We start from the raw sequence: 27,564 nt of genomic DNA, 5'->3' as shown, positions 1-27,564 counted from the left end.
GTAGATGAATTTCTAAACAGTCTTATTAAATAAGAAACATGGAGCCAAATATAGGGGTGAAAGCCTTAGAGATCAAAGAAATAGTGAGAGCCACCAACCTTACATCTCCAGCTCTGCAGCTACCCAAAAGGGGCTACTTCCTGTCTAACCTGTACCTTTATTGCCTTGCTGTTCTGCCTTCTCATTGGCTCTTAGCCCAGCTACATCGCTTCCTTGTCACTGCCTGTCTGTACAGACCTCCAGGTCTCTATGGTTGTTACTGGGATTAAAGACGCGTGTCACCACGCTTGGCTCTGTTCCCTAGTATGACCTTGAACACACAGAGACTGCCTGCCAAATGATCAGATTAAAGGTGTGTGCTACCACTGCCTGACTTCTGTTTATGGCTTGCTGTTACCTCTGATCTCCAGGCAAACTCTTTTTATTAACATACAAATAAAGTATCACCACATTTCAGCACAAATAAAATATCACCACATACTAATTCTTTGAGAATTTCATATAATGGATTTGATCATATTTACCCCTTCCCTAACTCCTCCTAGATCTATACCCCCTTCCCTACCCACCCAATGCTATGTACTCTTTTTTATTTTTTTTAAACCCATCAAGTATAATTTGCACTGTCAGTATACTCTTGGATTTGCAGCCCAGCAGGAGGAAAAGGATCCCAAGAACAGGCAAAAGAGTCTGAGACACCCCTGCTCCCACTGTTAGGAGTCCCACAAGAACACCAAGCTATACAACCATAACATATATGCAGAGGACCTGGCTCAGACCCGTACAGGGTCTGTGGTTGTCACTTCAGTCTCTGTGAGCCCCTATGAGCCCTGCTTAGGTGACTCTGTGGGCCATGTTCTTGGGGTGCCCTCAACCCTCTGGCTCCTACAGCCATTCCTCCCTCTCTTCCGTGGGGTTTCCTGGCTCTACCTAGTGTTTAGCTGTGGATCTCTGCATCTTCTCCAGTTGCTGGGATGATACCTCTCTGATGAGAATTGGGCTAGGCACTGACCCATGAGTATATCGGGATATTATTAGGAATCATTTCATTGACTTTGTTTTTTCCCAGTTGTGTTTAGTTCTATCCTGGGTCTCTGGGCTGTCCAGCCTCTGGTTCCTGGCCATCCAAGCAATGTCAGGCATGGTCTCCCTCTCATGGTGTGGGCCTCAAGTTGGACCAGTCATTGGGAGTGACTCTAGTGAAGTTCCCTAGTAATGGGGGGCACTATGGAGCTGGAATTGGACATCTTCTATAACCAGGCAAGGCTCCCAGCAGTGGGGCTGAGACATCAACCCAGCCACAAGACCCTGTTTGCAGGTTTTTAAATTGAGAATTTTTGCACCCATCTTCATCAAACATACTGGCCTACAGTTCTCTTTCTTGTTGTGTCCTTGTCTGGTTTTGGTATTAGCATAATAATGGCTTTTAAAAAAGACTTTGGAAATGTTCTTTCATTTTCTGTTTTATGGAATAAGGGAATTTTGGCATTTGTTTTTTGAAGGTCTAGTAGAATTGTGTTGAATCCATCTGGCCCTGGGTTTTTTCTTTTTCTTTTTTTTTTGGTTGGGAAATTTTTGATTAATGTTTCTATCTCATTGGATGTTCTGGGTCTATTATAAATGATTTGTGTCATCTTGATCTAGCTTTAGTAGGCAATATATATGTAGAAATTCATCCACTTCTTTTAGACTTTCCAGTTTGATGGAATATAGATTTTTAAAGTTTGTCCTTATGATTCTCTGAATTTCTTTGTTGTCTGTTATAATGTCTTATTTTTCATCTACAATTTTATTTATTTGGGTCCTCTCCTTATTTAATTTGGCTAAGGGTTAGTCAATCTTGTTAATCTTTTCAGGAATCAATTCTTTTTCATCAATTTTTTTGTGTTACATTTTTTGTTTGTTTCTATTTCATTTCAGTCCTGGTTTTGATTATCTCTTCCTATCTGCTTTTGGGAGGTGTTTCTTCCTCCTCCTCCTCCTCCTCCTCCTCCTCCTCCTCCTCCTCCTCCTTCTCCTCTTCCTTCCTCCTCCTCCTCCTCTTCCTTCTCCTCCTCTTCTTCTTTTTCTTCTACTACTACATCTCCTCCTCCTCTTCTTCCTCCTCTTCTTCTTCTACTACTACTATGTCTCCTCCTCCTCCTCCTCCTCCTCCTCCTCCTCCTCCTCCTCCTCCTCTTTCTCCTCCTCTTTATTTTATAAGGCCTTAGGGTGCATCATTAAGTTCAAGTTGAGTTCTCTCAAAATGATTGCTGTGGGCATTTGATGCTATACATCCTGTCTTTTATGACTGCCTTCAGTAGGTCCCATAGATTCTGGTATGTTGTGTTTTCATTCTCATTCAATTCTAAGAATTTAGTATTTTTCTTCTTGATTTTTCTTCATCAAATTAGCATTCCATAGTGTGTTGTTTAGTTTTTATGAGTTTGTGTACTTTCTGCAATTTCTACTGTTGGTATCTAGATTTCTTCCTTTGAAGTAAAAAAGAACATGCAGGATGTTCTTTTAATTTTCCTGTATTTGTTGAGATTTGATTTATGTGGTTAATTCAGAAGAAAGTTTCATGGATAGCTAATAAGAATGAATATGATTTAGTCTTTGGGTGGAATATTCTGTAGCTATGTTAGGTCCATCTAGTTTATGGTGTCATTTAACTCCAAACTTTCTCTGTTTATTTAATTTCCAGATGGCTATTGGTGAGAGTGGAGTATTGAAATCATCCAGTATCACTATGTCAATCTGTGATTTTAGATCTAAACATGTTTCTTTTATGAAATTGGATGCCCCTGTGCTTGGTGTGTGTATATCTTTAGGGTTGTAATGTCCTGTTGGTTGTTTTTTTCTCTAATGAATATATAGTTTCCTTTATAAGTTCCTCCAACTAGTTTCGGTGTGAAGACTATTTTGTCAGATATTAGAATGGCTTTGCCTGCTTGTTTCTTATTTCCGTTTCCTTGGAATACCATTTGGCATCCTTTTATCCAAAGGTGGTGTTTACCATTGATGGTGCCGTATGGTAATGTGAAGGCAGCAAAAAGGTGGATATTGCTTCCTTTTAAAAAATGTGTGTATATATATACATACATATATGTATGGATATACATATATATCATGTGTGTGTATGAGTGTTCTGCCTGCATGTATACATGCCTCATACCTGCAAAGTCCAGAAAAGGATTCCAGATCACTCCAGAAATGGAGTTAGACTGTTGGGAGTCACTGTATAGGTGCAGGGGACTGAACCTTGGCCCTCTGTAAGACAGCAGTGCTTGTATCTGCTGAGCCAACTCTCCAGGCCCGTTGGTCCTGTTTTCTAATCCAATCTATTAGTCTGTGGATTTTTATTTGGATAAATTGGATAATTGAGACCACTAATATTCAGAATTATTATTGAAAAGATGTGTACTAATTCCTGTCATTCTGTGGATTTTGTGCTGCTGTTTTGATTGTCTGTCCTGGCATGGCTTGTTTTCTCACTGCGACCTCTTGGCATGTGTTTATCTCTCTCCTAATTGATGTGTTCTTTCTAGTGTTTTCTGTTGAGCTGAATTTATAGTCATAAATTCCCTTATTCTGTTTCTTACAGTGGGAAGTTTTTATTTCAACTTTAGTTTTAATAGATACTTTTGCTGGGTATAATAGTTGGGGGCTCACAGTTGCCGTCTTTCAAGACTTGGAATCTTTCCAGGCCCTGCTGGCTTTCTAAGTTGCTGCTGCATAGTCAAACTTTCTTGTAGCTTTCAATACCCTTACTTTATTTTGTGTATTTTTATGTTTTAACTATGATGCATCATGGGCATTTTCTTTTTCTGGGCTCATCTATTTAGCTTTCTACAATTTTCTTGTATCTGGATGGGCTTCTCTTTCCTTAGTTTTGGGACATTTTCTTCTGTGATTTTTTTATTTGTTTGTTTGTTCTTTTTTTTTTTTTTTGTTTTTGTTTTTTGTTTTTTGTTTTTTGTTTTTTGAGACAGGGTTTCTCTGTGTAGCTTTGCGCCTTTCCTGGAACTCACTCGGTAGCCCAGGCTGGCCTCAAACTCACAGAGATCCACCTGGCTCTGCCTCCCGAGTGCTGGGATTAAAGGCGTGCGCCACCACCGCCCGGCTGTTTGTTTGTTTTGAGACAAGGTTTCTCGGTGTAGTTTTAATGCCTGTCCTGGATCTCTCTCTGTAGACCAGGCTGGCCTCGAACTCACAGAGATCCACCTGACTCTGCCTCCCGAGTACTGGGATTAAAGGTGTGTGCCACCACCACCTGGCCTTCTATGATTTTATTTAAAAGTATTGTCTGTGCCTTTGCTATGGTATTCTCCTTCTGTACCCACAATTCAGATGTTAGGTCTTTTCACGATGTTCCTAGGTCTCCTCAGTTCTGTTCATTTTTGTTTTAAATTTCTCATTGACCTTTACTAAGTGATCCAAGTATTCCTCTATCCTTGACTCTTCGATTTTAACACAATCCAACCTCTTGGGTGAGGCTTTCAGCTGAGGGTTTCATGGCCAGCAGCATCATTTCAGTTTGGGTTTTCTTTAAAACAAACAACAACAAAACAAAGTCTGTTTTCGTGTCTTGGGTTGACTTCCTTATTTCACTCATCTTCCTTGAGTTATTTGATCATAGTTAAGATCATCTTTTTGAATTCTTTCATGTCATTGTCATTAAGGGTCATTACCATGGGATTTGTAGTTTTTGGAGGAGATATGTTACTTTTGTTTCCTGTGTTTTTATTTCTGCATTTGGATTTGCGTATCTGGAGTTAGTTTGTTGGTTGTGTTTTCTTTTATTTTCCAGTCCCCTTTCCTCTTTCAGCAGAGGGATTTACAGTGTTCAAGAGGGGCACATTCATAGCAGGTTCAGTATCTCAGTTTCTATTTGTCTGGTATGGAAGGTTTCCAGGTTTTCTAGCTTTTATAGTCATGTGCCTTCAGCAGCTTGGTCAAGGAGCTTGAAACAAGCTTTCCTCAGCAATGTGGATTGATCTCAGGTTTCTGGAGGCCAACCATCCAGGCAATTGGAGGGTCCCAGCCAGCCAGCCAACTGGAGGGTTCCAGACAGCCAACTGGAAGGTTCTAGCCAGCCAACTGAAGGGTTCTAGCTAGCCAACTGGCAAGGCTTTGGATCTCTGGGTCACCTGTGTTGACAGGAGAGTCCATGGTGAAGGGCAGGCTGGGATCTGTCGAGTTCCCAAAGAGACAGGGAGGATGTGGAGGTCCCTGGTAAGAAGTGGGGCTTGGGGGACCAGAATGTCATGTCGGGGGCCAGAAAAGGAGAGCAGAGAGCCTAACTGGGATTTTTGAATGTGTGTAGTGTAAACACACATACATAGACACACACACACACACACACACACACACACACACACACACACACACACACATAGATACACACACACACTATGCTTTTTATGACTCAGTACTTTAAACATTATACTTGAATTTTCTCAGAAATTTTTAAGATGTAGAATATTCTCTGATTCTATTTTACATTTTCAACAAAAGCACTTAAGTATTAGTGGTCCTTTAAATAATATGAAAATTTTTGTTCTTACTAGTCATTTTTATTTTCCTACTGTGAGTAAGTAGGTTATATGTCCTTTGTCTAAATTTCTTCTTGGAGGTTTTTGTTGTTTTTTTTTTTGTTTTTTTCGAGACAGGGTTTCTCTGTGTAGTTTTGGTGCCTGTCCTGGATCTCTTTTTTCTTAGATTTTAAAATGAGTCCTTTTTAACTTAAGAATATTGACCACTTAAGTGTCTGTAGTTTCCCATGGTTTATAGTTTGCTCTTTAATGTATGTGGTATAGTCAGTCTGACTTCTAAAATATTCAGTTTGCATATGATAAGCGAGTCATTTATTGCTGCAAATAAATCAATCCAAACATTGGTGGCTTAAAACAACCTTTTCCTCATCTCTTAATATTCAGTGGAGTTGATTGTACTTAATTGGACAGTTCTGCTTCCCAAGATCTTGGATGTTACACAGGCTTGAAATCATTCCGACACTTGACTGGCCTGGAACTCACAATGGCTCACTTCCATGACTGACACTGCCGTGGGAAATGCTCAGGATACATAGTCTTCTACTTGGATAGTCTCTCATATTCTAATATTCTCTTCCTCACTGACTCCATTCTTCCTGTCCCTCCATCATGAAATGTCAGGAATTACCCTCCCACTCTCCCTGTGACTTTCTTCATCTGGTTTCGATAAGTCTTTTAACAAAATGGCTGAACTTCTTATGTGGCAACGAGGTATTCTAAAACACAAAAGCAAAAGCCATAGGACTTTATAAGATTTAGGCTTAAACTTAGTCTAGATTCACTTCCACTGCCTCCAAGATGGCTTGAATCTTGGGAAGCATTACCATTAGGGGCCATATTAGAATATGTTACCATAGATTAATTTCCCAGCAACAAACATCCCCTTTACATGTAAATTAGTCTCCCTTCCCAGACCCTTAATCTCATGCTATTACTCTTAGCGGACTCAGGCTTGAAATACAGAATTTCAGCATCTAAACCAGGCACAAGTGACAGGCTCCTCAAGTATGGCTACTTAGTTATCTGCCCACCACACACAGCAGTGAATCAGGAACCGAATTTGTATGTTCTGCAAGCTGGGAAGACCCTTGGCGTCCCAAAGGTAGAGTGAAATGTGATGTGTAGACTAGCCAACCGATTACTATCTCAGGGTCTTGGCTATATGCTTTTAATGATTTTTTTTTCAGAAGAAATGATGTTTTTATATAGTTCAGTGTCTGTATTCAGTGCCTTTTTCTGGAGGAAGTTGTTGGTTTAAGTACCTCTACTCACTTTAAACTACTTCAGTTTGAGATACTATAATTCATTTTAAGTGCGAGTTTCTTATGTAACAAATTATTTTTGAGTAATCAAATATTATACCCTCATATATTTTAAGACAGGCCTGCATTTCCTTGGGCTGAGCATTTGGTTGCTGTGGCACAATCACCTGAAGAACTTTGACGAGTTTGTTTAGTAGACAGGGCCTAGGTGCCACCTAAGATTCTTCACTATGTCTGTTAGGCATCTGATGAAATCTTTTTGAGGTTTTAACTACTAATAAAACCTTGTTATCTTGGCCTTGAAATCATGTTTCACTGGCAGCGCTCTAGGGTTGATCTTTACTATGAGATCATCTCTTACTTTGAGACTCGTCTACTAGAAGTATGAGTGCACAATTACGGTTCAGGGTGGTTTCCCGTGGCTGTTGCTTCAAGAACAACAGTCCCTGTCCAGTTCCCTTTACTTGAAGCGTACCGTAATAGACAGCTAAAGGAAGCTGACACTCTCGGAATGAAACCTAGAGTCTTAGCCCAACACTCAAATTCTCTTGTCCATGTGAATAGGGGGAGCAGTGTTGCCAGGCTTTCTGTCAGTAGGAAAAGTTGGTTGTAACTTTTAGTTTCCAGTAAAACTTACCTTCACATTTTTCCCATGTCCTCTAGCTAGTTTCTTGGGGAGCTTTTATTTATTTATTTTACCAATATGTGTGCCCCCCCACACAGAAATTTCACATATTTGGGGTTTCTGTTATATCAGCAATCCATCTTTTGGTACCTATTTCTAAATATTTACATAGCAGCTATCCCAAAACATAATGTCTGGAAACATTTTGACTCTCAAGACTTGACTTATATACTAATGTGGGAAGTTCTGTCCCACTCAATATCACTGAAGAAATGTCATCGTGGGTTTGTCACCCCCAGCATGGGTCTTCATTTGTCTGGTGCCTTATTGGAAATGGTTGGAAGATTGGCACCAGTTAAGACCCTGGGACGGCTGAGCCCCAAACTCTGTGCTGTCTCAGAGTCTCTCTCCACAAGTTAATTTATAGTGGGGAACTTCTGTCATAACAGCTTCAAGTTTTTATTAGAGGCACACATATCTATTATATGAATATTAGTCATCCTTCTGTGTGTGTATCACAACTGCATATCCAGTCAATTGCCCATAAAAATATTCTACAAAATGTAGAGCTCACCCTGCTGGCAGGGCACAGGCATCAGAGTGGGAGAGGTGACCCCCCTCATATGCCACGTGGTAGTGTGGGTAAGGGAAAGATGCCCTACCGCCTACCCTCTCCTCTCGACACCTGAGGCAGGCGGGAGAGCTGGTCCTGCCCATCACCAGCTGCAGCACTGGAGAATGGAGACTGGGACCTGCACCTCGCCTGGGAAGCACAGTGAGCTTTCCCTGGTGGTGTGGGTGTGGGTGAGCCAGCCCTGGGGGCATGAGAGCAGGAGAGCTGGCCCCGCCCCTCGCTCCTTGTTGCCTGCTGCAGCGGGCGAGCTAGCTGGAGAAGTTCTGGAGAGCTCACCCTGGTGGTGAGAATGATGGAGAGCTGGTGGGCTGACCAACTCAGCTACCACCCAGGCCTGGAGCCAGGGCTGAGATTTGGCCCACCCCAACATCCACCCCATCTGTGAACTGCTGGAGTATGTGAAGGGGCTGGTCCTGCAGATTTGAAGCTGCAGGATCTCCATAACACAGGGCAACAACAGTTATCCAAGAGGAGTCCCAGTGAGAGCCAGTACTGATAGTCTAGCAGAAGCCTTGAACTAGACCAGATAATTCATTGCAATGAACATGTACAAGTAAAGATGTATGGACTAAAGGGTATACTTTGTGACTCACTGTGACACACACCTACAGCTTCCCCGATGAGATGTTTTTCTTTTAAATTTTATTTGGGGAGGGGGTTACAAGGGCAGAGGGCAGATACGAAGAGATGGAGAGATGAATGGGATGCGATGCATGATGTGAAATCCACAAAGAATTAATAAAAAGTTAAAAAAATTCTACAGAATGTGTCTGTATGGACTATGTATATTTTCCATAAGCAATGCATAAAACAATATCTTATAACACTTGTATTGAGTGTTATAAGTACATAGCAAGATATGCGTAAGTTATATGCAAACACAATTCACACAATTCTGTCGAAGAGACTTGGGTTATTTGAGGATTCTAGTATCTTATGAGGGTCCTGGAACCAATCTCCTATGGGTACTAAGGGACAACCATTTGAGTTTAAATATGCTGTAGTAGACTGACTAGTTGTCCCTAAAGAGAACAGGTCCTAATCTCTGGGTCCTGTAAATACTAATCTTATATGGCAAAGGCTTTGCAGATATGATTAAGGATCTTACAGTGGGAAAATAATGGTGGATTACCGAGGTGAGCCATAAATGCCATCATAGCATCCTACTAGGAGTCGGGTAGGGGTTGACACTCAAACAGCAGGTGATGCGGAGATGAAACAGGTATTTGGAAACAACCTGTATCAAGTCAAGGGGCACCGTGCTCACCAGAAGCTGGTTGACACAAGAATGGATTCCCATCGTCCATCCTCCCCAGCTCCCAGAGGAAGCATGCCCATCCTATCTTGATTTCAACCTAGTAAAACTGGGTTTGAACTTCTGACTTTCAGAACTGTGAGAAAATAAATTTGTCTCCAGTTACCAAACTGTGGTAATTTGTTATAGAGGTCACACAAAGCAACTATGGTATGTGCTAATGTTTTTCATTGTGGTGACAAAGTACTAAGAAAAAGAGAAATTATGTATTTGACTTATAGCATCGGAGGTCCAGAGTTGTTGACTGGCTTCATTGCTTGGGTCTGAGGGGCAGAATAGCATGATGATATGAGCATGTCATTCATGAGACTGCTCATCTCATAACAGCCAGGAAACCAAGACAGCGCGATGAGCTCAGGGACAAGATGCACCCTTCAACAGCACGTCCCAGCAACTGTTTTTAATCTGGGAATATGGTTTTCTCACAAAGTTTTTTTTTAAGGCTAACTTTGCTAGATATTTAATTTTTGGTTGACAGTGTTTGTTCTCAGAGCTGTTTCTACCCATTGCCCTCTGGCTGCCCTTTGTTGTAGTGAGAGATTAAATGTTAACCTTGTTTGGTTCCTCATACATCAGGAAACCTCGTATACTGGGGGACCTCATACACCAGGGAACCTCGTACACTGGGGGACCTCATACACCAGGGAACCTCGTACATTTTTCTCACCGAAGTTCTCCACTTCTTTTTGTCTTTTGATAATTTTCCAGCTTTATTAAGGTTTGGGTGACAAAAATGCTTATGTGCTTATAGAACATAAGGTTTTCATATATACATAGTAATTAAACCAAGCTAATTAACATGCATGCCCGTTACTTCACAGTTTTTCATTGTATATGTTTACAGTATAGAACATAATGTTGTGGGACACATATAGAAAGTAAAAAGGTTACTGTGTGAAGCACTTAACATACCCTTATATAATACCTCTTTTGTGACAAGAGTATCTAAAAAGTACTCAGCACAAATCTCATATGCAGTATAATTTTATTTTTAAAGGCATCTGTTTTTTATTTAATTGTATGTGTGTGAATGTTTTGTCTGCCTGTATATATGTATGTATGTGTACTACATGTTTGCCTGGGCCTGCTGAGGTCAGAAGAGGGTGTCAGATCCCCCTGGAACTGGGATTAGGAAAGTTGTGATCCACTATGTAGATTCTGGAAATCAAATCTGGTCCTCTGCAAGAGCATCTAGTGTTCTAAACCACTGAGTCATCTCTGGAGCCTCCGCAGTACCCTCTCATTAGTTCCCTTTTGTGTTGTGTTTTAGATTTCTATCCATGCTAATCTTTCATATATATGACTTTGACTCCTATAACTATATCTGCATGGTTCCCTTCCCAATAACCACTATTTTGTTCTCTATCAGTATATTCGAATTTTTATTTTTTAGATTTCACACAGTGAGATCATATGATATCTTTGTGTGTCTAGTCTAGACATGTGTTTTGGGATACTTTGTTTTGTGGCAAATGGAAAAAAATCTCATTCTTTTCACAATGATAAGGAGAGAGGAGAGAGAGAAAGAGAGAGAGAGGAGAGAGAGAGAGAGAGAGAGAGAGAGAGAGAGAGAGAGAGAGAGAGAGAGAGAGAGAATATGAATATCAAGTTGTTTGACAGAGCCTTGGAGACTTTATTTCCTAGGCAAAAATATGTCATACTTGAAAGTCCAAATTAATTTATGAAAGGGTTACACATTTGTCACAAAGTCAGGACTCTTTTTAAATCTGTATGTGTGTGTGCATGCGCACGCACAAATGATTGTGTACATATGTTCATGTCTGCTTGTGCAGGTATGTGTGGAGGTCAGATGATACCCTCGAATGTCACTCAGGTGCACCAGCCACCTCCTTTGAGACAAAGCCTCTCATTGGCCTCGAGCTCACCAATGAGGCTGGGCTGGTGGCCAGCAAGCCCGAGAGGTCCATCTGTTGCTGCCCCCCCTCCCCCAGCGCTGGGGCTACAAGTGCACCCCACTATGCCCAGCGTTTTTCCTGGGTTTTGAGGGTTTAACTCAGATTCTCATGTGAGGCAAGCACTTTAGAGACTGGGCCATCTTCCCGGTGCCATAAAGATGGAATTCTTCAGTCTTCTGCAGGGGCGCTTTCCCCACTATGCCCGGGTGCTTCGATGGCAGTAATCATGCGGGGTGGGGGGGCTTTCTTGAGTCTTTCTATATGCTAAAGCCCTAAGAGGATATACTATATCATTTCCATTTTGCCAGTCTTATGAGTCTCTCTTTTAAAAATAAAAATAAGTAAAACTATATGTAACACCCAAGTTTCCTTTATCTCTAGTGTCTGATTTCATTTACCATTCCTGACCTAGTGGTGAACCCTATTGTGAATTTAGTGAGGTTTCACTGTATAGACAAATATCCTGGCCAAACAATCAGGGGATGCTGAAAGACAGAAATATTTGAAGACAAAAGTCAAGCAGGTCTGGGAGTAGAGACTTATGGATGGAACACGGTGGAATGGGCACAGTCTGAAGGTAATGCCTATTTGCGACTGTCTACCATGAGAGAGCCATTGAATAGCCAGGTACACAAAAGACAGCCAGCTAACGGCACCCACCCTCTGTCATCAGACACTGCTGGCATGGCACCACAGATGAAGTCATGAAGTAGTGGCTGTGATGCCTACAGCAGAGACTTGCAAGTGCTCAGCAGCCTGGATCCCACTTACCAAGGCTGATTTAGCTATTAACTCTGCCTGCCGTCTGCTCTGCCCACAACGACGATAAACACTGAACCTCTCTCGATACACTTGACAGAGCGGTCACTACACATAGGCCGGTGATTTGGGAGTCTTTCCCCCTTGAAATATTGATAATTTATCTTGACACATGCAAATAAATATTCTAAGATGGATTTTCCTTTACTTCCTACATAGACCCAATCAGCATTGATATTCAGGAGCTTGCAGGGTGTGATCAGTAGCTCATGATATCATATAACATTTAATCAGACCCACTTTATGGTGAAGAAGGGGCAGACGTGGGCACCATGTCTATAATCTCAGCACTCAGGAGGTTGAGGCAGGAAGATAGCAAGTTCAAGGTCATACTCAGCTATAAAGCACTTTAGAGGTGACCATGAGCTACATGAGACCCTATCTTAAAAAAAAAGTAGTGATGAGATGTGAAATGACCTGTTAAGACTGAACAAGTGCCAACTCATGGACAATACCTTGCTAAAGTACACTTTTCTTCACATAAATCTTACTAATCAGGACAGTACATGAATCTGAGAATGAAAACCAAAGTCACCACTTAGAATCATTCCCAGTGGCTCTCTTGGTAGAATTAGAAAATAGAAATTAGTAAATCTGGTTACGCTCAGATGAAGAGTTTTTGTCATTCAACATTTGAGACATACTTTTAAAATGTTGTTTACCTGAACACATGAACTATGAACCTATGGCTGAGGGGTCACCAACTGGATCAGGCCCTCTGAATGGGTGAGACAGTTGATTGGCTTGATCTGTTTGGGAGGCATCCAGGCAGTGGGACCAGGTCCTGTGCTCATTGCATGAGTCAACTGTTTGAAACCTGGGGCCTATGCAGGATTGCTTGGCTTGGCCTGGGAGGAGGGGACTGGACCTACCTGGACTGAGTCTACCAGGTTGATCTCAGTCCGCAGGGGAGGCTTTGCCCTGGAGGAGGTGGGAATGGGGGGTGGGCTGGGGGGGAAGGTGAGGGGGGGCGGGAGGGGGGGAGAACAAGGGAATCCATGGCTGATATGTAGAACTGAATTGTATTGCAAAATAAAAACACAAATTAAAAAAAAACCTAAAAAAAATAGGGAAAAGCTTATTTGCAGAAACTTAAAAGTCATGGCTGTAATAAATGATTCTGTGCTCTTTTACTGAGGAAAAAAAAATGTTGTTTACCTGAAACTCAGTTTAATTGAGCTTCCCATGTTTTTTGTTTTGTTTTTTTTAAGATTTTTATTTATTTATTATGTATAAAGCATTCTGCCTGCATGTATGTCTGCAGGCCAGACGGGGACACCAGATCTCAGTATAGATGGTTGTGAGCCACCATGTGGTTGCTGGGGATTGAACTCAGGACCTTTAGAAGAGCAGCCAGTGCTCTTATTCACTGAGCCATCTCTCCAACCCGAGCTTCCCATGTTTTATCTGGCAACCTTATCATTTGGATAACTTTTATTACCCCAGGACTCTGAATTCTGTAGGTTTAAAGGTCTTAGTCCACAGATGGGGGACACTCTCATCAGGAGACAAAAGAAGAGATCATTAAACTCTGGATTATGGCCACTGCCCAGGCAATTCTATTATGACACAGTGCAAGCAGGCATGGAACGTAGTGGACATCTGAGATGTCAGGGCGATGAAGATGATTGTTCAGGGCAGGTGGGGCTGCTGTGATACAGTAGGAGCATGGGAGAGAATGTGAGACAGAGGAGGTGTACTTTGATGCCCAGGAATCCATGCTCCGTTTTGATAACAGATAAGCTATTTACCTTGTCGCAGAAGGGACTAGGCATCGAGATCAGATGTGTGTGAGATGAAGGTTAGGGGAATTCGAACATCTAGAAAAGGAGGGAGAATATCGACCCTGTTGACTTGAAGCCAGCTGCAATTATGGGAGCTACAGTTACTCCCACTTCCTTCTAGATTTCACCTGGGAAGCACGATCCATTAGAATCCTGGCGGATCTGCTTTCAGAACATACACAGGGAAGTGGATTTCCAAAGCCCAGGGACGGATTTTTGTGAATGTTATAATTTGCCATCCGGGTCTCCCTTTAGGAATGCAGCACTTGTTCCTAAGCTGCTAGCGTGCTTCTAGAAGAAAGCCTCCATCTTTCAGCCCTCTTTGGGAATTATTTCAGCTAGAGAAAATGGCTTTATCCAAGTATTTGCTCCCTGTGGAACAAGCCCCTGAAATTACCAATCTGCAGTTGTTTCTAAGGATCTACCCTTTCTGAACAGTTCATGTAAACAAAGCTATACAGATAGAGCATTTTGTGCCTGGCTTTCACTTAGCATTTTTATATGCATAGACAATTTTTAGTCTAGGTTCTGCATATGATAGGAAACGTGTGGTATGTGTCTTGCTGAGTCTGGCTTATTGCATTCAGCATGAACAATTTCCAGTTCCATCCATTTCCCTGCAAATGCCATGAGTTCATTTTACTTTGTGAGTGAATAAAGCATCCGTTGTGTACATGGGTCACATCTTTAAGATGGACATCTTGACGGTTCCGTTTCCTGGCTGTTGTGAATAGCACAGCTGCAATAAACACAGATTTTTAAAGCTGCAAGACTTTTCATGGTATGCTTGCAGAGTCCTTCAGAAGTACACCCAAAAGAGTTAAAGAAGTCTAAGGGTCATTCTACTTTTTGGTTTTTGGAGAAAACTCCATACTGATTTACACAGTGGTTGCCCAAGTTTGCATTTCTGCCAGTAGTGTATGTAGGATCTTCTCTCTCCACATCCACTAAAGCACCTTCTGTCCTTCGTTTCTTGACGTTTTCTAGTCTCACTGGGGTGAGGCTACCTCTCAAAGCAGTTTAAATTTGCATTTTTCCTGACTGCAGAAGCGAAGGATGTTTGCCACCTTTTCAAGTGTTTGTTGGTCATTAGTATTTCTTTTTCTTTTTTTTTTTAATTTTTTTTTATGTGCATTGGTGTTTTGCCTACCTGCATGTCTGTGTGAGGGTGTCTGATCCCCTGGAACTACAGACAGTTGTCAGCTGCCATGTGGGTGCTGGGAACTGAACCCAGGTCTTCTGGAAGAGCAGCCAGTGCTCTTAACCTCTGAGCCATCTCTCCAGCCCAATTAACAGTACATTCTTTTTGTTTATTTGTTTTGTTTTTCAAGACAGGGTTTCTCTGTGTAGTTTTGGTGCCTGTCCTGGATCTCATTCTGTAGACCAGGCTGGCCTCAAACTCACAGAGATCCGCCTGGCTCTGCCTCCCAAGTGCTGGGGTTAAAGATGTGTGCCACAGACACCCAGCTTTTTTTTTTTTTTTTTTTTTTTTTTGAGAATTGTCTGTCTACTTAGTTCATTTATTGATTGGGTGATTTGCTTGCTTAATTTTTTGAATTCTTTATATATTTTAGCTACTAATCTCCCGTCTAGTATGTAATTGGCAAAGAGATTTACATACTCTCCTCACCCTGGCAATTGTTTCCTCTGCTCTGCAGAGGCTTTTCTGTCTCATGCGATCCCATTTATCAATTCCTGAGATAATTTCCTGAGTGATTGGAGTCCTTTTCAGAAAGTTCCTGTCTGTGCCAGGTCTTGAAGTATTTTCCTATGGTTTCCTCTAGTCGGTTCCAAGTTTCAGATCTTGTGTTCAAGTCTCTGATCCTTTTGGAGTTTATTTCATGCAAGGTGAAAGTTTTAGACCCGGTCCCATTATTTTCCGTGCAGTCTCCCCAGCACCATTTGTTGAAGAAGCAGGCTTGTATGTTTTTAACACCTCTGTCAAAAGTTAAGTGGCCTTTTGGCTGGAGATATTCAGTGCTTAAGAACACTTGTTGCTCTTGGAGGGGACCTCGATTCAGTTCCCAGCACCCACATGGCAACTCACAACTGTCTGTAACTCCAGTTCCAGGGGATCTGATCCCTTCTTCTTCTGGGCTCTTGAACCAGGCATATATGTAGACAAGACAGCCATAAAAATAAATTTATTTCTGAGTCCTTCATTCTATTCCATTGGTTGTCATGTGTGTTTTGGGGCCGGTACCATGCTGGTTCCATATGTAACATGTGATACCTTCAGCCTTGGTCTTTTTGCTAAAGATGGTCTCAGCTGTTCAGACTTTGCGCTTCACGAATTTTAGGATTTTCCCCCACTACTGTGGCTAATGGTGTTGGGATTTAGATGGGGGCTGTGTTCAATCTATAGGTCACTTTTGTTAATACAGCCATTTTTACATATTAAATTTACTAACCTGTGAACACTGACAGTCTTTCCATCTTCTTAGTGTCTTCTTCAATTTCTTCTGTGTCTGAAGTTTTCATTCTAGAGATCTTTTACATCCTTAGGTTTATCCCTAGATATTTTTAAGCTGTCATGAATTTTTCACCTCATTTCTCTGCAAGGTTACTATATAGTTTAGTATGTAAAAGGCTACAGATTTTTGTATGTTAATTGTGTATCCTGCTTTTGGCTGAAAATGCATAACAGTCTATAAGTTTGTGGTGGACCCTTTGGAGTCTCTTAAGTAAATGATCATGTCATCCAAAAGAGGGATACTTTGACTTCTTCCTTTCCTATTCATAACTCTTTTATTTCTTTTCTTACTTCTTTAGCTAACACTGTGAGTACTATATTGGACAAAAGTAGAGCTGCTGGGCACTCTTTCTCATTAGAGACTTTAGGGGTGATGCTCTGAGGTTTTCTCTGATTAGTATAAATAATAGTGTTGGCTTTACATTAGCCATAGACAGCTTTTATTATGTTGAGCTATGTTCATTTTATTGCTACTTTCTTGTAGGACCAGAGAGTCATTGCAGAAGTCACAGGAAATTTGAAAATTCCCAGAATAAAAGTGAAAATAAAAGCACAACTTACCAAAACCTTTGGGATACAGCTTTTTTCCAAAGTCTCTTTTTTTTTGTTTGTTTAGACTCCATTACATTTGTACAGTTACATAGCTTTTCTTGCTTTTGATTTCTGGTGTGCACTGTGCTCTGATAAGATATAAAAAACTGTTTCAGTTCTTTTGTATTTGATTTGTAGCCTAGACTGCCGTATATTTTAGAGAAAGTTCCATCAGGTACTGAGCATAATGTATGTTCTATATCTGTTAGAATATTTAAGTCCATTTGCTCTGTGATGAGTATAACTTTGAGGTTTCTTCGTTGGTTTTTAGTTTTGATAACCTATATAAAGATGAATTGAGTATTGAAATCACCATTATTGTGTCAAGAACTGACTTCTGTGTCCACTATTTTTTTTAATCAAAGTGTGAGTCACGACATTTGGTACAAATATATTTACAATCATTATAACTTCTTGAGATACTGCCTTTGTTACTAAATAGTGGTCTTCTTTATCTCTTTTAATTTTGAAATCTACTTTATTGGATATTAGAATAGGTTCACCAACTTGTTTTCAGATGTTATCTTTTTTTATATTGAAATAGATTTTTTTCATACAATTTATTCTGATTACAGTTTCCATCCCCTTATCTCCTCCTGGATCCTCCCCACCCATCCAATTCCATACATTCTCTCTCTCTCTCTCTCTCTCTCTCTCTCTCTCTCTGCAAATAGGCAAATAAAAAAGAAAAAAACAAAACAAAAAAAAGAATAGAACTAAACAAATAGGGCTGGAGAGATGGCTCAGCGGTTAAGAGCATTAGCTGTTCTTTCAGAGGTCCTGAGTTCAATTCCCAGCACCCACATGGCAGTTCCCTACTGTCCATAACTGTAGTCCCATGGGATCTGGTACCCTCTTATGGTGTGCAAATGTACATGCAGACAAAACACCCATATACATAAATAAATCTTTTTTTAAAAAGAACTAAACAAACAGAGAAAAAGAAAACGCAAGAGAAGTACATACACATGCAGAGACATAAGCCCACATAGAAAACCCACAGAAACACAAAATTGGACAGCATAATATATAAGTAAAAGACCAGTAAGGCTTAAAAAAAAATCCCAGACAAAGCAGCATGAGACAAGAAAATCTCCCAAAATACTATTGAATTCATTTTAAGTTGGCTGTCTCCTGCTGGCATGGGCCTGCCCTTGGTTGTGGCTTGTTTATCCAGACTCCATTGGAAAAAACTCTATTCTTTTGCTAGCAGTTGTCAATGGGAGCTAGCTTCTTGCTCAGGGAAGGGGGCTCATGTCCACTTCCCTTTCTTAATGCTGGGACCATATGTGACTTGGACCCGTGCAGACCCTGCGCATGGTGCCCCTTCTCTGTGACTGGATTTGTGCATCAGTCCCGCTGTGTCTGGAAAGCATTGTTTTTGGTGGCGTTTTTGGTCCATCCCCACCAGTTCTTACAGTCTTTCTGCTTCCTCTTCAGCAAACTTTCCTGGGCCTTGGGGGGAAAAGATTTGATGGAGACACCCCACTTAGGACTGAGTGTTCCAAGGTCTCTCACTCTCTGCAATTGAACAGTTGTGTGTTATTAGTCCAATCTACTGCAGGTGGAAGCTTCTCTGGTGATGGTTGAGACGGACACCGGTCTATGAATATAGCAGAATGTCTTTAGGCATCATTATAGTGCTGCATTTCTTTTCTCAAACAGTAGTTTTAGCTTTACCCCCAGATCCACTGCCTATCTAGACCTAGGTTCTTGACCACTTGAGCAGTGTCAGGTATGAGTTTCATTTCACGGAGCGGGTCTTAAATCCAATCGGACAGTGGTTGGTTACCCCCACAATGTTTGTACCACCATTGCACGAGCGTATCGTGTAGGCAGGTCACCATTGTATGTGGAAGGGTTTATAGCTGGTTTGGTGTTTACCTTTCTCCTCTGGTAGCATTAAGAGTACCTTCCAGTACTGTGAACACCGTTCAGTAAAGGTGAAGGCTCTAGGTAGACATAAGCTTGACTTCTCTGTCTTCAGCAACAGAGCCTTACCATGAGTTTGTGGAGAGAAACCAACAGCTTTGGTGATATCCTGAGTTATTTGGGGGGTTTCATGAAGCCCCTTTGGTCAACAACTCGAGGTTAGATGTAATCCATTTCTTGCACTCGAGGTTTCACTTGGTGGCGAGAGATTTCTAGTTGTGTTTCTCTCCCCTGTTCTTTGGTGATTCCATTTAAATTTCTTTTGTTTCTGTATATATACTAAGAAGCTTCTACTGTGGTAGGTTTCCATACGGCCCCTCAGATGGCTCTTAGTTTTAGCTCTCCCTTCCCATATTCCCTCCCTTACCTCCTCTTCACTTTCATTTTCCATTCATCTGTTGATACAGACATCTAGGCTGTTTCCAATTGCTGGTTATTATGAATAGAGCAGCAATGAACATTGATAAGTCTCTCTGTAGTAGGGTGTAGAGTATTTGGGGTGCATACCCAAGAGTGGTATAGCAGGATCTTAAGGTAGATCTATTCCTAGCTTCCTGAGGAACCTCCACGTTGATTTTTCATTGTGGCTGTACAAATTTGCACTCCTAACAGCAATGGATGAGTGTTCCCCTTACTCCACATCCTCACTAGCATGAGCTGTCATTTACTTTATTGATCTTGGCCATTATGATTGGTGTAAGATAAAATCTCAAAGTGGTTTTGATTTGCATCTCCCTGATGATTAAGGATGCTGACCATTTCTTTAAGTGTTCAGCCCTTTGTAGTTCATCTTTTGAGAACTTTCTATATCTATGCCCCATTTTCAATTGGGTTATTTGTTTTCTTGATGTTCAGGGTTTTTTTTTAATTCTTTATATATTTTAGATATTGCCCTTCTATTGGATGTATAATTTGTGAAGGTCCTTTCCCATTCAATAGCCTGTCACTTGGCCTGACTGGTGGTGCCCTTTGCCATACAGAAGCACTTTGGTTCCCTGAGGCCCCGTTTGTGGTTTTTAGTGCCTGTGCTGTCAGTGTCCTCTTAGAAAGTCTTTTCCTGTGCCAATGTGTTCAAGACTACTCCCCACTTTTTTCTATCAGATTCAGGTTATCTGGCTTTATGTTGAGGTCTTTGATCCACTTGGAGTTGAATTTTGCACAGGATAATAAATATGAATCTATTTGCATTTTTCTACATGTAACCATCCCATTTGACCAGCACTACTGTTAAAGATGCTGTTTTTCTTTCCAGTGTGTATTTCCAGCTACTTTATCAAAGATTATATATTCATGGGACTGTGGACTTATGTCTGGGACTTCAATTACATTGATCAATGTGTCTATTTTTATGCCAACTTATATACTGTGCTGTATATAAGTTGTTAATATAAGATCTCACCATTTTTTTTTAATGTAGGCACTTGATGCTATGAACTTGCCTCTTAGAACAACCTTCATTGTGCCCATAGGTTTGGCATGTTGTGTTTTCATTTTCATTCAGTTCTAAACAAGGTTTTTAATTTCCTTAATTTCTGTCTTGACTCATTTTTCATTCAGTACTGAGTTGTACAATTTCCATGACTTTATAAAGTTACTGCTGTTGTTGATATCCAGGTTTAATCCATGGTGGTCAGATAGGATGCAGGCTGATATTTCAATTTTCTTGTATCTGTTGAGGTTTGCTTTGTGTTCAAATACGTGGTCAGTTTTGAAGAAAGTTCCATGAGCTGCTGATAAGATAGGTCCATTTGATTTATGACATTATTTAACTCCAGCATGTCTCTGTCTAGTTTTTGTTTGGGTGACCTACCTGTCTATTGGCAAAAGTGGGGCATTCACGATTACTGTGTGAGTGTCAGTCTGTGATTTAGTTGTAGTAATGTTTCTTTTATGAACATGGATGCACTTGTGTTTGGTGCAAAAATGTTTAGAAATGCAGTATCTTCTAGGTGGATTTTTCCCTTGGTGAAAATGTAGTGTCCTTCCTTATCTTTTCTGGTTAGTTTTGGTTTGCAGTCTATTTTTTTTCCAGATATTAAAATGCGCCTTCTTGCTTCTTTGGTACCATTGCTTGTAACATAGTCTTCTATCCTTTTACCCAGAGGTGACAGTTATCCTTGATGTTAACATGTGCTTCTTGGGGGCAGCAGAAAGGTGGATCCTGCTTTCTAATCAAATCTGTTAGTCTGTTTTTTTATTGGGGAATTAAGATCATTAATGTTGAAAGTTATCAATGAGTCATTTTTATTGATTCCTCTTATTTCGTTATTGTGGTGTTGATTTCCCCTCTCTTTTGATTTGCTGCTCTGAAATCATTTATCCCTTGTGTTTTCATGGGTACAGTTAACCTCTTCAGATTGAAGTTTTCCTTCTAGTGCTTCCTGTAGAGCTGGATTTATAGATAGAAATTGCTTAAATTGTTTAATGTAGAATGTTTTTTCTTCTATCTATTGTGATTGTTTTGGTGGGCATAGTAGTCTAGGCTGGCATCTGTGATCTCTTAGAGTTCGTTGAACATATCTATACAGACCCTTCAGGCGTTTAGAGTTTCCACTGAGAAGTCAGGTGTTATTCTAATAGGTCTGCCTTTATATGTTACTTGATCTTTTTCTTTGCAGCTTTTAATTTTCTTTATTTGTTCTTTACACCCACTGTTTTATTATTTGTCAAAGGAGCTTCTTTTCTGGTCCAGTCTATTTGGTGTTCTGTATGCTTCTTTTACCTTGATAGGAACCTCCTTCTTGAGGTTAGGGAAATTTTCTTCTGATTTTGTTGAAAATATTTTCTGTGCCTTTGACATGGATTTCTCCTACTCCTTCTATTCTTATTATTCATAAATTTGGTCCTTTCATAGTGTTCCATGTTTCCTAGATGTTTTGTGCCTGAATTTTTTTTAGAGTGGGAAGACAGGCCCCTTGCATGTGGTCTGCTACAGGGCTGGGGATGGGGCAGGAGAATTCCAATGGAGACAGGTGGGAGCCACTTTTGTTACCTAGATAGGTTGTTTTCCATGCTGTGATTCCCAATCTGTGTCTTTACTGATGAGATGTGTCCCTTGGAAACAACAAATAGTTGAATCTAATTTTTTACCTCAACCAGACATCCTGAGCCTCTTCATTGGTGACTTGAAGTGGTTTACATTTATGGTCATTATTGAGTGATGGTCCCCACCCTCCCCTTTTTTATCCTTGTTTGGATTATTTGGTCTTTGCTTTCTCTCCAATTTTCTGGGTTACTATATTGGACATGATAGATTCTTTCCTATCTCTACTTTATTCTAGTTCTCTGGTGAAATTTGCTTTCCCTGTGTGCAGAGCACAGTGTCAGCGTCGTGGGTCTGTGCTTGGTTTGAAATGCCCATGTTTCTCCATCAGTTTTAAAAGACCGCTTTGCTAGATACAGCACTCTTGGCTGGCAGGTACTCCCTTTCACAGCTTGAAATAGATCCCAACATGCGTTCTAGCTTTCAGGGCTGCTGAGGAGACATGATGTCGTTGCGATGCTTGCCACTAGAGATGCACTGGAGTTTTTCCCCTTCAATTGTTTCTTTTGGTTTTTTGAGACAGGGTTTCTCGGTGTGGCCCTGATTGTCCTGGATCTCACTCTGTAGACCAGGCTGGCCTCGAACTCACAGAGATCCATCTGGCTCTGCTGGGATCAAAGGTGTGCGCCGCCGCCGCCACCCCCCCCCCCACCCCCCCACCCCCCACCCCCCACCGCAGCTCCCCTTTCAATTTTGAATCTTATTCCCTTGCTTGTTCTATAAGACGCTATGGAAACGTTTTAAGACACCGTGGAAACGTTTTTTCTCAGTCCTGTCTACCAACTTTAAAAATGGCTCTTGTGTATGTCTTTCTTAGACTTTTGAAATTTTCAGTTCTGATTTCATCAAACAGCTTCTCTGTACTTGGACTGTTTAGGGATTTTGTTTGTTTTTGTCTTTTGTTTATCCTGTCAATTCTGAAGTTTGCTCTTAGTTGGATCCCAGGGTTGTTGGACATTTTGGTTGTGCTTTTTCCCCTTTGGATATTTGAAGGTAGTATTTCACCAACCTTGTCTCCCATCCCTAACATTCTTCCGCTTGGTCATGTCCATCGGTGATGCTTTCCACTGTAATTTAAATCACTGAGGTTTTCATCTCCATCATTTCACCCCCTCCCCCATCTCAATTTCTTTGCTGACTTTTTCATCTGTATTACTAATTTTCTCACCCAGTTTATTGACCTTTTCCTCTACATTGCTGACTTTGCTCTCCAAGTACTGAGTTGAATTGTCTGCTTGTTTGGGTCTGATTTCAGAAAGATCATTGATCATGTTTACCAGCAAATTTTGAAATCTTCAACCTGAAATTTGCATATTAAAGTATTTCTTTTAGTTCCATAATTGCTGAGTTCCGACCTTTTGCAGGTGTTATAATCGTCTTATTTCCTCATTTTTTATTTGTGTTTCTGTGTTACAATTTGTGTGTCTGTTGGTTTAGATATCTCTTCTGGGTTTATTAGGCATCTTTTTATTGAGCAGCTTACTCATAATAATCCATCTGCACTACAACTCAGGGAGGAGACAATTAATTGATGCAACAGCAACATCATCAAACTGTTCAAAATATAGAAATGCACTTAAAATCGCCACGTGGTGGTGGTGGTGCACGCCTTTAATCCCAGCACTCAGGAGGCAGAGCCAGGCGGATCTCAGTGAGTTCGAGGCCAGCCTGGTCTACAGAGCGAGATCTAGGACAGGCACCAAAACTATACAGAGAAACCCTGTCTCAAAAAACCAAACCAAAACAAAACAAAAGCACTTAAAATCGATTAAAGCCCCCAATAAAGCATCAACGACCACAGAATTGAAAATGGCAAACTACTATAGTTGGTGCTCTCAAGTTCAAAATTGTTTATGTTAAGTGTGGAGACACTAAATGAATGAGATAAAAGGAGATAGGGAAGGAGAGGAAGAGAAGCAAGATGAAGGAAGAAGAGAAAGATGGAGAAGAATGAGATGGGGCAGAGCAAAGGATTAGAAAAATTTTTTAAAAAATAGAAAAATTAAAAGAAGTCAAAAGCAAAGTTAGGCAAATATAAGACAGGAATAAATATCAGGCTGTTAAAGAATCAGAAAGATAAAACAAAAATATTACTAAATGGAGAGTGGTGGAGGAGGAAACAGTAGACAAGAAAGAAAGAAAGAAAGAAAGAAAGAAAGAAAGAAAGAAAGAAAGAAAGAAAGAAAGAAACTAAAAATAAAACCCACAAGTAAAATACTGCTAAAAATGCAGTAAAATAATAAAAGTGGGAGGGGTCAGAAGAGTCAGAGAAGGGCCTGGAATGATGGCACAACCTTTAATGCCAGCACTTGGGAGGAAAGGCAGACAGATCTCTGTGAGTTCAAGGCTAGCCTGGACTACATAGGTGAGTACCAGGCCAGCCAAAGCAACATAGACAGACCGGTTTCAGAAAACAAGTAACAAAAAATGCCAGAGACAAAAGAATATGGTATTAGAAGAGCTTTCTGTGTTTTCAAGGCTTGGAGATTGCCAATCACACAGACTCTGGCTGCCTGGGGCTCAGGCCAACGTCTGGACTCCATTCATGTGTCTCTTCTATAGTTTATGTTGTTGCTGAGTACAGACTGAACAAGTAACCACTGTTCACCAGAACTGTCTTACCTTGGTAGAGTTTCTTTGCATGCCAGGGGCCTTGGTGGACACATTTAGTTCTTCTGTCTGTGGGCTGGGCAGGCTCTCTGATCCTCCCAAGACACCCCAGATAATCATGCCTGGGGTGGCTAACGTTTTAACTGGCAAGTGTCTCCCAAGTGCATTGGGAGTAAGGGAAGCAATAACAACATGGAGATGTAAAGACAGAGGCTGTCCTAAGTACCAATCACCTGCCTTGTGGATGTAGCTGTGGATGTCAAGTACATGCCTGCAGCCTCAGCAGTGAATAACAGGTAAGTTGATCCAGATGTTATTCCACCACTGGCCTCAGGCTCAGAGTCAAAACCAGGGCTATCCTCATCCTTGGCGATACTACCTGCGCCTAGCCTCTGAGGAGGGACTGTCTTTCCCCAGGCACTCCCCTTTCTGAGCTAAGCCTCCTGCAGTCTATATATGGCCTTTGACCTCTCAGCGCCTAACCCTCCACTCTCCACGGTTCTTTCCTGGAGCCTTTACTCACCCTAAGGCTGGGAACAAACCAAATTCAGGCTCCTTACAAGTAGTTATCCCCGATCTCAGGACCTCAGGTTAATTCAGATTTTAGCAGTAGATTCTCTCTCTGGGAGGTGTTTGGCCACTCCCCTCTATATCAGGTAGAATAACAAAATGGGATTTCTTCCCACTGCTGACTCATTGGTTGAAGGGATCAAAACTCAACTGAGTCTGACTTACTGACGTGTTTTGCTTCTAGTATTTCTGTTTTGACTTTCTTTCCCCCTCTCAGAATTTAAATTTCTTTGCTTAAGTTCTCTTCCAGGTGGTTAAATTTCTCGTCTGTGTTGCTGACGTCTGTATGCAGGCCCTGAATTGACGTCCCTACTTCACTCATCTGTTTAAGTCTCCTTTGAAGTGACTGGTCATTTTTAAAAGTAGATTTAAAAAAAATTCCTTGTTCAGCGTTTCAACAGCTATCACTGGTTGCAGTTGCCGAGGAGTTAGGAGCTTGCTTTCACGTCTTCTTTTTGTGTGTTTCCACAATGTAATTTGTGCATGTGTGGTAATGGATATATATGTCTTCCTATTTTCCCCTTCTGTTGTTGTCTTGTATTATATTTTCTTAGTGGCAGTCTTCTATTGGACTGATGATTCCTGCCCCATATAGAAGAGAAAAAGCAGTCCGTATAGTTAAAACAATGAAATGCAGTAAAAAAAAGTAACCAGGTACTTTATTTACAACCTCTGAAAGGTATGGATATAAATGAACAAGGCTACTAACAGGATAAACCAGGATTTTAAAGATTATTAAAATTAATGATATTCATAACTAAGAAATAAAAAGAGAATGAAGAGCTGTAGAGATGGCTCAGTGGTTGAGACTATTGGCTGCACTTCTGGAAGACCTGGGTTCAATTCCCAGCACCCACATTAGCATATCAGAACCTTCTGTAACTCACGGTCCAGGAAATCTAATGTCCTCTTCTGGCCTCTGTGGGAAATGCATGCACACCGGCACAGATAAACATGCATACACTTAAACATATATTTTTTAATTTAAAGAGAATGAGGTGGGGTCAAAGAAAAAGGCAAAGCAAAATGTGAAGGAGAAGAAAAGCATATGTAATGAAGGCCTAAGAGATAGCAAGGAGGCTGGAGAGATGGCTCAGTGGTAAGAGCACTGGCTGCTCTTCCAGAGGACCCAGGTTCTATTCCCAGCACCCACATGGTGGCTCACAACCATCTGTAATGAGATCTGATGCCCTCTTCTGACATGCAGGTGTGCATGCTGATAGTGCACCATATACATAAAATAAAGAAACCCTAAATTTTTTTAAAGAAATAGCAAGAGAGGACTCAATAAAACAAAACCCAAGCTAGCAATATATATATATATATATATATATATAAAATATAATACTGGTCAATATTTCTTTTCTTTCTGAGATGACTATGTGTTCCCTGGCCCCCCGTTTTTACTGGAGAGTAGTGAATGTCACTACTCTGCCTTCTGAGATCCTGGTTCTTTTTATATTTCTGGGCATATTTAGGAAAACATAAAACACATGCCTACTAAGTTCAAAACCTGGGCTTCTTCTAAAGTGTTTTCTATTTTTTCTTGTAGGTTATATTTCATAGTTCTTTGTGACTTATTATTTTATCTATTTACTCATTTTTTTGAATAAGCCATATTTCATATATATTTTGTAACTTTTTGTTAAAACTTGGGTACTTTAACTCTAGGAATCAATTCTCCTCCTTCTTCAAGAGCTATTGTTGACTGTTGAAGGATATGTTGCTGATTGAAAGTGATTCTGCAAAGACTGTTCCCATTTTTAATTAATTTTGTAGTCAAGATTTCCTGAAATATGAAAGTTGCCTTTTCAAGAAAAACTCCTGTCTCTTATATAAGCACTCCCTTTATGATGTAAGTTTTAGGTTATTTAGAATCTGAAATCGGTGATACATCAGGGTTCGACTGTTTCATCTCATTCAGTGGAGGGATCAATTCTTTAAGCATTTTTTGATATACATTTTATTTCCTATTTGGTTTGTTTTTATTTATTCTTTAAATTATTATTTTTGCTTCCTGAGAATTAGAAAAATGAAAATAGATAGTAATAAATGTAATACATTTATTTTCTTTTAATACGAAGCATTTGCTACTTAGCAGCCCATTTATACAATGCTTCAGCCAGGCATCTATGTTACAATCCATAATTGCACTGGTTAAATTATTTTAATATGACATAGAGCCAAGTGTTAACAATTTTATTTATTACTATCAATAATGCTGTTTTTAATTTATATTGATATTTGTTCATTTTTCTATCAACTTTCTCTGTTCACTTTTATTTTAGATTAAGAATAAAAAGGAAAAATTTCCTCATTTTTCAGGTAAGTTATTATTTATAAATTATTATAATTTTCAAATATTGGGTCATCAAAGTTTGGAACACTAACTCTCATAAAATAATGATTATCATAATTTCCTTCAAGATGTAAATTATAGTATTTTCTCCTCA

The 27,564-nt window shown here is 40.4% G+C and overlaps 1 protein-coding gene across 1 annotated transcript in view; it reads left to right on the top strand.

Annotated features, from left to right (window-relative positions):
* Positions 1–27,564, top strand: part of C2cd6 (C2 calcium dependent domain containing 6) — a 92,266-nt gene that overhangs the window by 37,066 nt on the left and 27,636 nt on the right. The window contains exon 14 of the mRNA XM_052749538.1: positions 27,400–27,436. Coding sequence (XP_052605498.1) covers positions 27,400–27,436 — 37 coding nt within the window. The remainder of the gene's footprint in view (positions 1–27,399; positions 27,437–27,564) is intronic.

Source organism: Peromyscus californicus, unplaced genomic scaffold (genome assembly GCF_007827085.1).
Source record: "Peromyscus californicus insignis strain IS unplaced genomic scaffold, ASM782708v3 Scaffold_21__1_contigs__length_65335640, whole genome shotgun sequence".
Classification (NCBI taxonomy): domain Eukaryota; kingdom Metazoa; phylum Chordata; class Mammalia; order Rodentia; family Cricetidae; genus Peromyscus; species Peromyscus californicus.
The sequence above is the reverse complement of the archived record's forward strand: the minus strand, read 5'-3'. Positions and strand labels throughout refer to the sequence as shown.